This window comes from Pimephales promelas, chromosome 24 (assembly GCF_988280905.1).
Source record: "Pimephales promelas chromosome 24, fPimPro1.hap1.1, whole genome shotgun sequence".
NCBI classification, from domain to species: domain Eukaryota; kingdom Metazoa; phylum Chordata; class Actinopteri; order Cypriniformes; family Leuciscidae; genus Pimephales; species Pimephales promelas.
The window spans coordinates 25991093-26005911 of NC_142792.1; the positions used below are offsets into that span (position 1 = coordinate 25991093).

At 37.4% G+C, this 14819-nt stretch overlaps 1 protein-coding gene and 1 long non-coding RNA gene across 4 annotated transcripts; one reads left to right on the forward strand and one right to left on the reverse strand.

The window, feature by feature from the left end:
* Positions 1–2082: 2082 nt before the first annotated feature.
* Positions 2083–5267, reverse strand: LOC148969299 (uncharacterized). 3 transcript variants are annotated; one of them, XR_016149940.1, is made up of 5 exons: positions 4979–5267; positions 4045–4113; positions 3541–3609; positions 3255–3411; positions 2083–2694 (listed from the first exon to the last, which is right to left on the reverse strand). It is a non-coding gene; the product is annotated as an uncharacterized LOC148969299 (long non-coding RNA). The 3 variants fall into 3 exon arrangements; XR_016149939.1 differs by lacking the exon at positions 4979–5267 and adding an exon at positions 4239–4432; XR_016149938.1 differs by lacking the exon at positions 4979–5267 and having other exon boundaries at positions 4045–4432.
* Positions 5268–5330: 63 nt separating this feature from the next.
* On the forward strand, positions 5331–13763 carry LOC120489827 (uncharacterized). Its single transcript, XM_039686975.2, has 3 exons — positions 5331–5424; positions 5991–6171; positions 10977–13763. Exons 2-3 carry the CDS (start codon positions 5991–5993, stop codon positions 11813–11815), a joined length of 1020 nt encoding a protein of 339 aa, XP_039542909.2. The 5' UTR covers positions 5331–5424; the 3' UTR covers positions 11816–13763.
* Positions 13764–14819: the final 1056 nt, after the last annotated feature.

Consider the following 14819-nt stretch of genomic DNA (forward strand, 5'->3'; position numbering starts at 1 on the left):
TTTTCAACAACCTTCTGAACTTAAGTTGAAGATGAGTTGAGATAAATTGAAGATGAGTTGTCTTGTGTGTATGATACTGTGAAAGAAAAAGAGGAAACAATATCTGATGGAAATACAGTATTTATTTATTTTTTTTATCATTTGCTATATTGTATTTTTGGGACTATAACCCTTTTTACATAATCTAAAACGTGCCACGATTTATACTCCAAAGTTATTTATATAATGCATTTAATAAGTAAGCAAAAAGCAAACACTACAAAAGTGTTTTTAAAAGACGTATTTCAAACACATCACCGGCTACAGACAGAAACACTGTAAGATTGAACAGTTCTGAGAAGAATCCACTTCAACAACATGCACACACCAGGTAAGACTGATTATCTAAAATGGCTCTGTCAAAAAATTATTGCTAGCTATCTAGAGTTCAATAATAATTTTCATACATTTGATTCATATCAAACAAAACTAGGGGAAAAAATGGTTTGATATAGAAAAGTAAGCAAGAAAATAAGTAAAGAAATGGTCTATGCACTAAATCGTTAGTGTTTACCTTTTAGACAGAATCTCACGTATTAGATGTGGTTCAAACCCTTTTTTGGTAGTCATTTTCAGCACATAACTAAACATGTATTTTCTATTTCACATAAAATTTAACTCGATGCTGCTGACATGTGTTTTATTATTCATATGAATATGCACATGCGTATCGTCGCTGTCGGGCGGAATCCTCGTATCTCCAAAACCATCATTTTTCAGGAAATAAACAAAACTGCGTATTTTTTGAGTTATTAAACATTGTATCGTTAAAGTTGGTATTATACCTTATATTGCTGTTATATACAGTTGTGTACCAACATTAACACAACATTTCCCCAAAATCATGTTTAATCGGAGATCCGAGGTTTATGACTTGGGAGCAGGGAGATACGAGACTCGCTGTGGAACGACGCAGACTTGCTGCTGCCAGCAGTGTTCATGCAAGTCCGCGGTCGCGTTGAGCCTTTTGACGAGACAAGGTTTTAAGAGCTAATCTAAGCTTATGGTTGTGGTTACATATATCTTCATAAACTCTATTTTAAAAGGTTATGATCTATAAGTGATGCAATACACACAAAAAACGAGCTGACTAGGCTGTCTAATAGGCGGAAATGAGCCTAATCTGCACACAAACTTACCTTTGTGGCTTACGGGCTTCCTTCTGCATCTAAGCATTACAGCTTTCGATTTTTAACAAAACAGGCCTACTCAAATGTATCTAACCTAACTATTTTCACTCGTTATTACCTAAAAAACAGACAGAGACAGAGTTATCCAAAGATAGGCTTACTCGACGCCAGTAGACGTTTTTTTCAGTTTTTTCTCCCATAAAAACAATAGTTGGGCTATTTTACAGTGCCACGAGAGGAAACTTTGAGTCAGTATAATAATAATAAAAACAATAATTTAATGGTGGTATCCAAAACATTCAATTCAAGTATTATATTATACATTTAAAAACTTCAATGCACATTTATAATAAGCCTAGTAAAAAGTAGACATTTAAAATACATCAATAACTAATATCATAGTTTAACAATAAAATAAATATAATATTAATATAAAATAATATTTATAATATAATAAAATCACAGTTAAGGCTTGTGTATTTGTGTTTGTGAGTATGGTTAGCCCTTGTTTGTGTGCATGTATCTGTGAGACCCTGTGTGTGGTTACATTGCCATTATATTGACTGTATTAAAGGAGAACTCCTGCGTAAAATGAACCTGGGGTGTAATAACACATTGGTACCGAGTCGACTTTTCTCTGGGATTTGTTTTCATGATAATCGAGTGTAAAGAGTTTTATCTCTAAAAACTGTTTAGCTTATAATGTTATGTTGGCATATAATAAGTAAAAAGAAATCACTAGTTAATACCACTAACAATGCTCAAGATAGCCCCACACTAACACGGTAGCTTAATGAGGGTCCCTACATACAAACCGAAGCACTGAGAACTTTATAAGTGTACAGACAGTTTAATAATAATACTTTATAAAGACAGTACCATCCTGGAGCCATCTTTGGAAAACGGTCTCGACCAATCGAACCACGAACGCTGTGCTACGAGCTAAACTGTGACTTGGAACTTAGTTCAGCTCACTTAGTGTGGCGTTAGTGGTTCGATTGGTCGAGACTGTTTTCCAAAGATGGCGCCGGGATGCTACTGTCTTTATAAAGTATATTATTATTAAACTGTCTGTACACTTACAAAGTTCTCAGTGCTTCGGTTTGTATGTAGAGACCCTCATTATACTACCGTGTTAGTGTGGGGCTATTTTGAGCATTGTTAGCATTGATTTCTTTTTACTTATTATATGCCAACATATACTAGCTTTATAAGCTAAACAGTTTTTAGAGATAAAACTCGATACCAATGTGTTATTACACCCCAGGATCATTTTGCCAGTTCTCCTTTAATACTGCATCCTATATTAAGCTAGTGAAGTAAATTGTCGTAAAAGCTGTGAAAGTCCTTTGGGATGACTTCCTTCAGGTCTTGAATTTCAGCACTGTGATCTTCAGGCGGCCTGAATAGAGTGGGGGTGACTGTGTGGCTGTCTGAGGTGGAGTTTCGGAGTTGGTGACTTGGATGTGAATGCCAGTAATCAGAGTGGTTGATTTTGAAGTCCATCGTTCCATTGTTGTTGTACCTAATAGCACAAAATATAACACAACAACATAATCACTGTAACACCGTGTCCTAACTACACGCGACGCGATAAAATTCCAGCGACAGCAAGTGTGTCTGTCCACACTAGACGGGACGCGACTGTGAGATGCCACACTCAAAAATCACAGCCACGCAGAACAGCGTGTGCGTGAAAGCACACTGCTGGCCCGCACTCGCATTGGAAATGGGTAAGAAGTTACATAATCAAATCAAGAAATAACATTATTAAAAATCAAAACATTAACAAAACATACTCATTGACTAATTTTGTGATGAAGTACAGTTGTATATGTTTGCATAGAAGTCATTTTGAACGCTATATTATCTGTTTTCAAAATCTGAGGTAAATTATCCGTTATCTTGTGGCACAGTGACCAATTTTTAACTAAAAATAAATAATGTGTACTCATAACCAGTGTAATTTCTTCATTCTGTCAGCCACGACGTCGCAGAAATAGGAACCGTTTCTAAATTAGAAACTTTGCGTGTCGCCGTCGCGTCTGGTTAGGACAAAAACTCTGATTAACATGGAAAAGATACCTTTTATTACGTGACGCGGCGTCGCGTCACATCGCGTGTAGTTAGGACACGGTGTAAGATCTGTAAGCTCTCAGTCTTTTCCTTGGAGGTGCGTCTTCCTCAGCATCTGAGCATGAATGCTGTGCATCCGAGTCCTCATCGCCTGCACCATGGAAAACTTCAAAATACACACACAAACCAAACATGCATGAATGAGTTACATCTTTATAAACTGTCAACAGTAAGGGCTATAGTTGAAGGACCGTATCCAATTTAATGAGAAAATGTAGAAAAGGATCAAACCTACCCGTGTCAAACTGCACCTGCTCTGGAGCCAGCAGTGAGGCCTCCTCTTCCTCCAGACCACCAGAGAAATCTTTTCAAACACATTGTACAATTAGTGTCATTTTTATTTATTTTACATTGTGGTAACACTTTACAATAAGGTCCGTTAGTTAACATTAGTTAACTACATTAGTTAATATGAACTGCACATATACAGCATTTATTGATCTTTGTTAATGTTAATTTCAACATTTACTAATATTTTATTTAAATCTTGTTAACATTAGTTAATGCACCGTGAACTAACATGAACACACAATGAACAGCTATATTTTTATTAACTAACGTTAACAAAGATGAACAAATACAGTAACAAATGTATTGCTCATGGTTAGTTCATGTTAGTTAATACATTAACTAATGTTAACTAATGAACCTTATTGTAAAGTGTTACCTCTATGGTTGTGAAATCCATGTAGAAAAGCAGAAAGCAGAAAAGCAAAATGTAGAAAAGCATCAAACCTACCCGTGTCAAACTGCACCTGCTCTGGAGCCAGGAGTGAGGCCTCCTCTTCCTCCAGACCACCAGATAAATCTTTTCAAACACATCGTACAATTAGTGTGATTGTTTTTATTTATATTGTTGTGAAATACATCTGCATTAAAACTCATTCATTTTGGCATGTGAAATCATGATTATCTCTCAGAAATTCACTCTACCAGCATGCACCACTGTATCCTCCACCACTGTTGCTTCCTCTCTCTCTAACGTTACACTATCTCCATCAGAGCTCTCACTGTCATATTAGGGCCATTGCCTGATCATATGGCACATTGACCATCTGACAGAGCTCCTTTAAGGACACAGACATGGTTGCTGCAAAAAATAAAATAAAGGTCAAATGATCGTTTCACTAAGTTATACGGCATGTTTAAGTATGATAACAAGGCAAGAGGCCAGCTAGCTTGCTTAAAGTGATGAACATGACGGAATGCCGTGACATTGTAAGCTACAATCCTAACATAGCACATTAAATTATTATGTTGTTCCTCAAATGAGTGCCAGAACTAGCGTTAGCAGGGGTCGAGAGATTTTTATTTAAGCCCCACGAAAATCACAGCTGCCTATCTCACCTAGCAGCTAACATGATGACAAAACCAATAACGTGACATAGCGGCTAACTAAGTCAACGACAGGCAATTTTTGCGGTTTAAATTAAATTTCCTCGTCAGAAACAATACCATGGAAGATTTCAATCAACATGATAAGTTAACTTAGCTAACGTACCGTCTAATGCAAAGACATAGCAGAAAGAAAAATCTAGCATCCTCAGAAATCAACATAATTAGACTACATTACACTTGCACTACCATTACTTCGATCGAGATAAAACTGTTATATAATATATAAACTGTTATTATATAATTGATATAACTAAATCATGAATAAGGACATTTACCTCAGAGGACGTGTTGCTCAGCGACTTCCAATCTTGAGGAGAAAAAATGCCGCAAAGCTCCCAGGCAGTGCAGCGGCGCCAAGTGAAGAAGGGGTGGAGTTACGAGGTTTGACACACAGTTGAAGTGTCCAATGGAGTTAAGAGGTTTGCTCACAAGCTATTTTCAACACTTTCGATTGGGTAATAATTTGTAAAAATAACAGACCCACGTGGAGACTGACCAATAACATCGATTTGTGAAAAAATATGAAATTGACCAAATTTGGACATACGAGGTTTCCGCCCGACAGCGACGGTATGTCTTTACACAGTTATTTTAGAACAGGACTTTTATTTTGGAGTTGTGATTTGACGTCATAAGGGTGCGCCGTACTCTTGCTTCTGTTGTGATTCGGCTGAAGAAGATTAGTGTTTGTAAAGTGTTTAATTCAAAGCTATCCATTCAGGTAATTGTATAGTTTTAACAGGAATTGTAAACGTAATGCGTTATTATTCAATGTGACGTTGTGATGCATTATCTAACATCAGTGCATGTTAATTTGTTTGAGTAAAGCTCATCCACACACTCATTAACAGAAAATCGTCTCAAAATCGAGCTTTTTGAAACTCCGAGTCAATTGAATCAAATACTTTTCAAAATGATTCACTGATTCAAAGCGCTCGATTCAGCGAACGTGCAAATAGGATAAATGCAACGGAGAACAACAGTAAACACTAACATTTTTTTTCTTTTTAAAATGTTTGCATATCATTAAATACCATTTTTTAAAACCAAATATTAATCTAATTATGAGATGTTTTATATTTTGTTCTTTTATTCATTTGGTGCTAGTTTTGAGTCTTTTTATAACTTTTAGTCTAATCAAGTGATTTAAGTCCATTAACTCTCACTCTGACTGACTCCAGAACTGAACTACTGAACACACATGCTGATTGAGACACGCACAGAGATTTAGTTTAGAGTGTTTTTCTTTCATCTAATTATTCTCATCCTAAACATACTTTTATAAAGATGGCGTTTATTAAAGTGGAGAGTGAAGACATGAGGACTGAAGAAACAATTCTAGTAAAACATGAAGAAACTGAGGAACAAACAAAGATGGTGTTTATTAAAGAGGAGACTGAAGACATGAAGATTGAAGAAACAATCAAAGTTCAAAGAGTGAAAAAAGAAGATCCCGAGGAACAAACAGGTCAGTGTCATTCTATCATATGCATGCAACAACTATTTTGGTGTATAAATGACACGACAAATTAAATTTGTCGAATAGATTCCTGTTTTCATGAGATCGGGCTGGTTAGACAGACAGAGATGCACATTACCTTTCATTCACATATAAATAAGTCCTATTGATTAGCGAAACAAACCTCAACTAATGGTGACTACTGTTCTTTGGTGATACCAAACTTGGAAAGGTGATCGCTGTTCCTGCAATTCTTCACTCACATGGTGTTTTTCTCTCAGTCTTTCTTTTCGTGACCGGGATAGTCCCGCTTAATTATTTCGTCGATGTAGTAACTTTGATTGACGCGCTTTGACACGAGTGGGAGGCGGGGCCCTACGCAACTTGCGTATAGGGAGGATTGGCTCTGCCCTCATGTCGTTCCAAACCCGCAAGTCCTTTGTTCATCTCAACAAAAATAAAGACATTTTAACAAAATCCGAGAGCTTTCGGTGTGACTTTATCCTGCAACATGTAAAAGGGCATAGAAGCCCACTGAGCAAAATGATGTCCAAAAGACGTCTTTTCAACGTCTTTGTCAAAAAAGTCGGACGTTGAAAAGACGTCCACTGAGGGGCCGGAATGAAAGTTTTTATAACGTCTTTTTTTGACGTGTTCTGGACGTCTGAAAAAGATGTTAATGGATCCTTCGTACAAGGTTAAAAACTAGTTCAAATGTGGCCATTTTCAACATTATTTATGGTCTCATTTAGACAATTTATACTGTTTCTTGACCAAATAAACACTCTCAGGATGCATTAAATTAACTCAAGTTTATTTCAATGTTTACATGTTACATGTTCCTTACATTGTTTAGATGGTGATATTTATTTTATTTTGAGTCACCATTGTGGTGATCAGTGTTTGCTTTAGTTGGGCTCTTGGTCCCAATAATTCGTATTCTAGCTTTTCTTTGGTTGTTGTAACTGTGTGTTTGAATAACACCATTGTTGTGACAGAGAAAGCCAAGAAAATTGACTCTCATCAGCTCCTTGTTGTTGTTGTTGTTGATGATGATGGTGATGATGAAATCAACATAAAGGCATTTAACGTTGTGTTTAGACTTTTGTGTTTGTATCTAGAGTTTATAACCACCAATGTTGTGGAACTGCATTAGTAGCATGAAAGTTGGACAAAAAGCAAATTTACACAATGTTTTGAGAAAATCTACCATAGAGTCACACACAGACATGAAGATTTTGCATATGATTCACAAAAATGGTGACAATAAATAAAAAAATGCTTCATGCTGCAATGCATGATGGGTAGCTTTCATAGTACAAAACATCCTCGATTCCCAGGCTTTTTTGTTTTGGTTGTCACCGTCGTTGAGAATCATATGCAAAATCTTGATATCTTGTGTGTGACTATCTGATTCACTTTCTTAAAACATATTATACACAGTGGTCATTATAAAGTTACTGGTCCAAATAATGCAGTTCTAAAAGGTGAATAATTATTTCAGATATAAAAACAGAAGTTTAGATGTTGTTTAATGCTTGCATTGCGTTTGTCATCATCAACAAGCAGCTGAAGACTTTTATTTTCTTGGCTTTCTCTGCACAATCAATGGTGTTATGCAAACAGTTACAACAGCCAAAGAAAAGCTAAAGTAAGAATAATTGGGACCAAGAGCCCAACTAAAGCAAACACTCATCACCACAATGGTGACTTAAAATGAAACAAATATCAGCATCTAAACCACATCTAAACAATGTAAATAACCATGAGTTTTAATTTAATGCATCCCGAGAGTGTTTATTTGGTCCAGAAACAGTATAAATTGTCTAAATGAGGCCATAAGTTATGTTGAAAACATGTCCACAATGGCCACATTTGAACTAGTTTTTAATCTTATCCGAAGGACCCATTAACGTCTATACCGGACGTCCAGAACACGTCACAAAAAGACGTCATAAAAACTTTCATTCCGGCCCCTCAGTGGACGTCTTTTCAACGTCCGACTTTTGTGACAAAGACGTTTAAAAGACGTCTTTTGGACATCACTTTGCTCAGTGGGAGGCTGTTCTACAAACATTAGAAATGTACAGTTACATCCATCCATTGGGATCTAGATATTTGGAGATTTTTTGCCAGAATTAGAACAAATTACTAGACATCCCATATTTGCTATCCTTAAAACAGTCTGGAATGTTGTGAAGAACTAACAATGTTGTGTTAAAACTGAGTATTATTGACATAACAGTGAAATATAATGACGTTTGTCTCTTTCGGGAAGCATATGAGGAGAAAAGCAGAGAACCTAATACTGAGCCCTGTTGCACACCACACTTTCCTTGTGTTTGATAAGAAGACTCTTCATTTACTCTAGTAGCAGTCAGCTAGATGTGATGGATGTCAACATAATTGTACATGTAACCAAGAGAATGTTTTCGCCAATGTTGGCGAAAGATCTAATGACTAGATGGCAAAAGCAGTTTGTTTATTTCTTTAAAATACATAAACAATCCGGCTTACATCCTAACTTATATTGTTCTCAAATACAGTTTCTCTGCAAAACCGAACATAGTTGAGATGCCAATGTTTTTTTTATATATAATATTTTAGACTTAGATTCCAGGTTTTACTTATTGGTCAAACTGTGGGTTTTAGATAGTGGTTTTGATAACTGGGATGTGTCCCTAAAAGTCAAGTCAAGTCAAGTCACATTTATTTATATAGCGCTTTTCACAATACAGATTGTATCAAAGCAGCTTCACAGTGATAACATGTAAGTAGCATAACACAGATCAACAACATTGCTAAACACTAAATAAATAACCCCAACTGAGCAAGCTCAAAGCAAGCCAAAAGCAAGGCGACAGTGGCAAGGAACCAAACTCCATCAGATTGGATGGAGAAAAAACCTTGGGAGAACCCAGGCTCAGTCGGGGGCCAGTTCTCCTCTGGCTTACATTCATATTGTTTAAATATAAATATTAAATATAAATATTGTTTATGAATCAAACGGCGCCATAACATATCGCAGGTGTTGAGTCGTCTCATCACAGGCGTTGAGTCGTCTCATCACAGGCGTTGGGGCATCCGAAATCCCCGTGAGAGGCTGGACACAAAACTGGACCTGACGAACGCCATTTTTCTCGGGACAAGCGTCCCGAGATAACAGCAGAAAGGCAGATGGGAAATAATTAGCATAGCTGATGTTCATAATAATTTCCGTTATAACTCACAAACTCTCCGTAACCCGAACTCTCCGCAACCCAACCATACGCGCCGACCCGTTTGTCTAAGAGGCTGTCGAGCCCCACTGGTGCGTTAAGCAGTTTCAGTGGCAAACGGTTCCGTATGGCATAACAGAGGACTAGAAGGTAAGCATTATGTGAATGCTTGACTAAAGAGATGCGTCTTTAATCTAGTTTTGAACTGTGTCAGCGAGTCAGAGGTTCGGACCGTATCGGGAAGGCCATTCCAGAGTTTTGGAGCTAAATGCGAGAACGCCCTCCCTCCTTTACTGGACTTCAATATCCTAGGAATGACCAGAAGCCTTGAATTTAGTGATCTTAAGGAACGCGGTGGATTGTAGGGCGAAAGAAGGTCCGTTAAGTACATAGGTGCTAAACCATTTAGGGCTTTATAGGTCAGTAGTAGTATTTTGTAGTTGATGCGGAACTTAATAGGTAACCAGTGTAGAGATGATAAAATCGGTGTTATATGATCATATTTTCTTGACCTAGTAAGAACTCTAGCAGCTGCATTTTGTACTAACTGTAGCTTGTTTATTGAGGATGCAGGACAACCAGCTAATAAAGCATTACAGTAATCTAGTCTCGAGGTCATGAATGCGTGAACTAATTTTTCTGCATCAGAAATAGATAGCATGTTACGTAGCTTAGCAATGTTTCTAAGGTGGAAAAAGGCTGTTCTTGTAACATATGAAATATGATTTTCGAACGACAAGTTGCGGTCTAGTATAACACCCAGGTCTTTTACTGTAGTGGATAAAGTAACAGGACATCCGTCTATATTAAAGTTGTATTGTAAGAGGTTTTGTGAGTAGTTTTTTGGACCAATAAGTAATACCTCCGTTTTATCTGAATTTAATAGCAGGAAATTACGCGTCATCCAGCATTTTATATCTTTGAGACACTCTGTCATTTTAGATGAGTTAGTGTTTTCATCTGGTCGTGATGAAATATATAATTGAGTGTCGTCAGCGTAACAGTGGAAATTAATTCCATGTTTTCTTATAATATTACCAAGTGGCAGCATATATATTGAGAATAGCAGAGGGCCTAAAACTGATCCTTGCGGTACTCCATAGTCTACTGACGTTATCTTTGATTTTTTCCCATTTAAACAGACAAAATGATAACGGTCCGATAAGTACGATCTAAACCAGCTTAATGCCTGTCCCTGAACACCGGTGAAGTTTTGTAGTCGATCCAAGAGTATTTTATGATCTATAGTGTCGAACGCAGCGCTAAGATCAAGTAGGACTAGTATTGAGATACAGCCTTGGTCAGAAGCTAAAAGTAAATCATTTGTAACTTTAACTAGCGCAGTTTCTGTACTATGATGCGGTCTGAATCCTGACTGGAATTTTTCATAGATATAATTTTCTTGCAGGAAAGAGCACAGTTGAGCGGACACTACTTTTTCAAAAGTAAAGAGTAAACAATATTGTGAAGAGGTTCTGAGGTTACAGGTTACAACTCTTTCAGTTGCTTTGTGGCTACAGGATTCTGCATACATGCCTACATGTTTGGTGTGTCTGTTGTTTGGTGCCATTGTTAACTTGTCTATTTTCACCTTAGACCTGACAGCGCTGAAAGAGGAGAGTGGAGTACTGAATGAAACGGAGGAGAAGGACCAGTATAATTTCACAACTGGAGACAACTTGTTTAATTGTTCAAAGGCTAAAACGACTTCCTCACAAAAAAGAGCTAAAAAAACCCAAATTAACTTCACCTGCCAGCTGTGTGGAAGGAGTTTCAAGAAAAAAGGAAACCTGAAAACCCACATGAGAGTTCATAAGGGAGAGAAGCCTTACACCTGCCCTCAGTGTGGAAAAGCTTTTACTCAAACGGGAAGCTTTAACAGGCACATTAGACTTCACAATGGAGAAAAGCCCTTCCCCTGCAAACTCTGTGGGAAGAGTTTCACGACAGATCTAAACCTAAGGTATCACTTGAACAGTCACACTGGAGAGAAGCCTTTCACATGTGATCAGTGTGGAAAGAGTTTGGGACACAAGGTAACCCTTAAACTGCACATGAGGCTTCACTCAAAAAAGACCTGTTTTAAGTGTCATCAGTGTGGGGTGAGATATAAAGACAGTAAACACCTTGAGAATCATGTAATAAGTCACACTGGAGAGAAGCCTTTCATGTGCTATCAGTGTGGGAAGGGTTTTACACTGAAAGGAAACCTGCAGACTCACTTGAGGATTCACACTGGAGAGAAGCCTTTCACTTGTCCTCAGTGTGGGAAGAGCTTCACACTCAATGGAAACCTTCAGACTCACATGAGAATTCACACCGGAGAGAGGCCTTTCACGTGCCATCAGTGTGAAGGGAGTTTCACGTATAAAAGAGACCTGAAGCGTCATTGGAAAAAATGTTGTGGAAACACATCGCAGTGTTCCTCAGCGTAGCAAGATGCTTAGAAAAACGAGTGATTTCAAAGTCATTTGCACGCACAAAGGCAGGGGGCAATTTAATTGGGATTATTGTAATACATTTTTTTTTCACACTTTATATTAGTATTCAATTTTCACTATTCTCATTAAGGCATTAATATAAGTACTAATAAACTAAAAACATCTTAGTTATTGACAGACAATATTCTAGTAAAATGCATGCTAATAAGCAACTAGTTAATGGTGGGAATTGGACCCTAAACTAAAGTGGTACAAAAAATGATTTTGTTATAATCCCAGGGACACACCAAACCGACTTCACGGCAGGGCCGGAGTGGGGCCAATTTTCAGCCCGGGAGTTTCAGGCCCAAGACAGGCCCACTTTTTCCATGGTGGAGGAAATTGAATAAATGAAGCAACAGTTCAGCTCTTACTATTGTGTAGTTTTTATTAATACCATGGTTCAACAATAATGTAAAGGTTAAATAATAATTCACCTGCATGGGTATTTTCCTGCATGGGTATCAAATTGTGGTAATTTACTCCTTTACTACACCCACTTCTGAACAAACAATACATTTTGGTTGATCATGTACCATCATACTGCTCTTTCTTAAAATCACTGAGGGATTTATGGATATCTGCTTTTGTTATCCTGTAAATCAGAATATACTGTCAATAGCCTTAAAAAATATTTTCACCATTTTATTTTTTGGAATAAAATGTTATATAAATCAGGCTATGAATAATATATTTACATATCCCTCAGCAAATGCCTTCATAATATAACTAGGTACAAGACTGGAAAGTTTGGTGTATATAGGTGATACTGAAGTGGAGATTTCGGGCTTGGAGTATGAGAGAAAGGTCATTTTGAGAAAATTGGCTTTGCGCATTTAGAGTAAAACCCCCCTTTTTACTTTCACGCTGATAAAAAGGAAATGACCATATTTGGAGAGAGCTTTCTAACGGTGTGTGTGATGACAGGGTGCAGATTGCGATCGACGAGCAGCGAGATGATTTAGATTGACAAATTTTGATGAATTTATGAGAAATCTACACACAAACAGACAAAAGTGTAGTGGAAAAAAACAATGTTTTTGCCTGCCGTTTCTCGCCTTAATTATTATTTTGCTTGTGAATAGATTGACAACGCTACAACGGTATTTGACAAATAATTACGTTGCAACGTTGCTAATGCTAATCATTACTAGGCCTATCTCTCTTTACCTGTGGAAAATAAATCTGTAAGCTTGGCACATTTGGCAGTATCCTCCTCCAATGCCTTTCTTTTTTTCAACCTGGCTTTTTCAGCCCCTCCTGACCTCTTCCTCCCTCCTCCCTGACGCGTGCAGCAGGGCCTGTGTTGTGCCGAGTTTTGACCCCCCACCAAATTATTGTTTAGGATTAGTTGTGGGGGAGGGGTTGGGATTAGACAAGCAGCTACTGACTTCAACGTGGGCGTAATAATTTGACATGGGGTCGAAATTCAGCTATCACCAGTCCAGTTATCGGGACCGGTACTACCTGAGAAAACGTTCTGAAACAGACGGCTATGGACCCAACCAACTCTATCTTGAAGAGGAGGGGAGAATTCCCTTACATGGTACAACTCATGCATAGGCTGCGTTGCGGTGTTTGAAAGTGAAGCGGCTCACTGGGAATTCTCCTGATTACCCACCCCGTACCTGCTTCACTGTATTAGTGGCAAGTAAAGCTGACTGTGTTTCGGCCAAAAAGCTGCACTTGAACACACCAAAATAACTAAAGGCAGCTGTCATCTAGCAAATGCGTTCTTGTACAGTATATGTATAATCGTCTGAACAGATGATGCTCCTACACACGTCATTTATTTGGATCTGTTTCTTTGGCTTGATCCTGTTTATTTTCTTTTGTCAGTCATGTATATATGAATGCTTATGACCATACTTGACCATTTCATTGATAAAGTTTTAAATATTGAGCGGTTGCAGGGGAGAGTCTAATTTCTAAGGTTGTATCAAAGCGTCCTCGTATATTTTATTCAGTTTAACACCTCAAAACTTGTGTCCTTCAGTGAAATAATAATGTAAAAGAAAAATTGTCATGGGATCACTGAGCTAGAATCAAGGCTTCATCTGTGTTTTTATGGACTGTTGTTCTGAAATGTGTTTGTCCGACCAAATTAGGCGTTTTACCTCGTTAGCTTTGTGGCTATTTTCACACTAGCCGCGTTTCCATTACAGATTTGCGCAAAACTATTGCAAAATTTCAGCGTTTCCATTACAGTTTTGCTAAATATTCCTTTTTCACATTGCCTTAACCACCTCATGCAAGCTTAAAATATACTCTTTTGTGCAATATAGGAGTTTTTACCAAATCTACGAGTTTCCATTGGGCATATTTTCAATTCATCATTTTAATTTCCACAATTTGAAGGGTAATGGAAACGTGGCTACTGTCCATCCATAACTAATTATTTGCATATTGGAATGTGATCTAAATCAGCAATTCCCAAACTGTGGTCCGTGGACCACTAGTGGTCCGTGAGGGTACTGCAGGTGGTCCGTGAAAAGTTAAAATAAAATATAAAATATTTTACCAAGAAATTCCTATTAAAAAAAGTAAAAAGAATATGTACCCTATATTTATATAAAATGTCAATTAAATTGTTAAGCTATTGTGTGATTACTAAAATTGGCTAGTGGCGGTCGGCCATGACGTTCAAGCTCCGTTTCATCAGAACCACAACACTGGATCGGTGGATAGCAACAGGTTAGGCGAGCATTTATTTAGTTGTTTGTTTTTAATATAGGTCTATATTAGACAGATGATACAAACAAGGGAAAGATGTGGAGGGTGACAAAGGAGGATATTACGTTCTATTACGATATTATATATATATAACGAAGCCTGTTGTTCAAATGAACCTGATTATAATATGTAAAATATAATATAATTTTTAATATCATAATATGTGTATTATGAGGTGGTCCCTGAAAATTCTTGATTACAAATAGTGTTCCACACACACAAAAAG

Coding starts and splice junctions, on each gene's coding strand:
- LOC120489827 (XM_039686975.2), top strand. CDS start 5,991: ATGGCGTTTATTAAAGTGGAGAGTGAAGACATGAGGACTGAAGAAACA. Junction 6,172..10,976: donor AGATCCCGAGGAACAAACAG/GTCAGTGTCATT, acceptor TTTTCACCTTAG/ACCTGACAGCGCTGAAAGAG.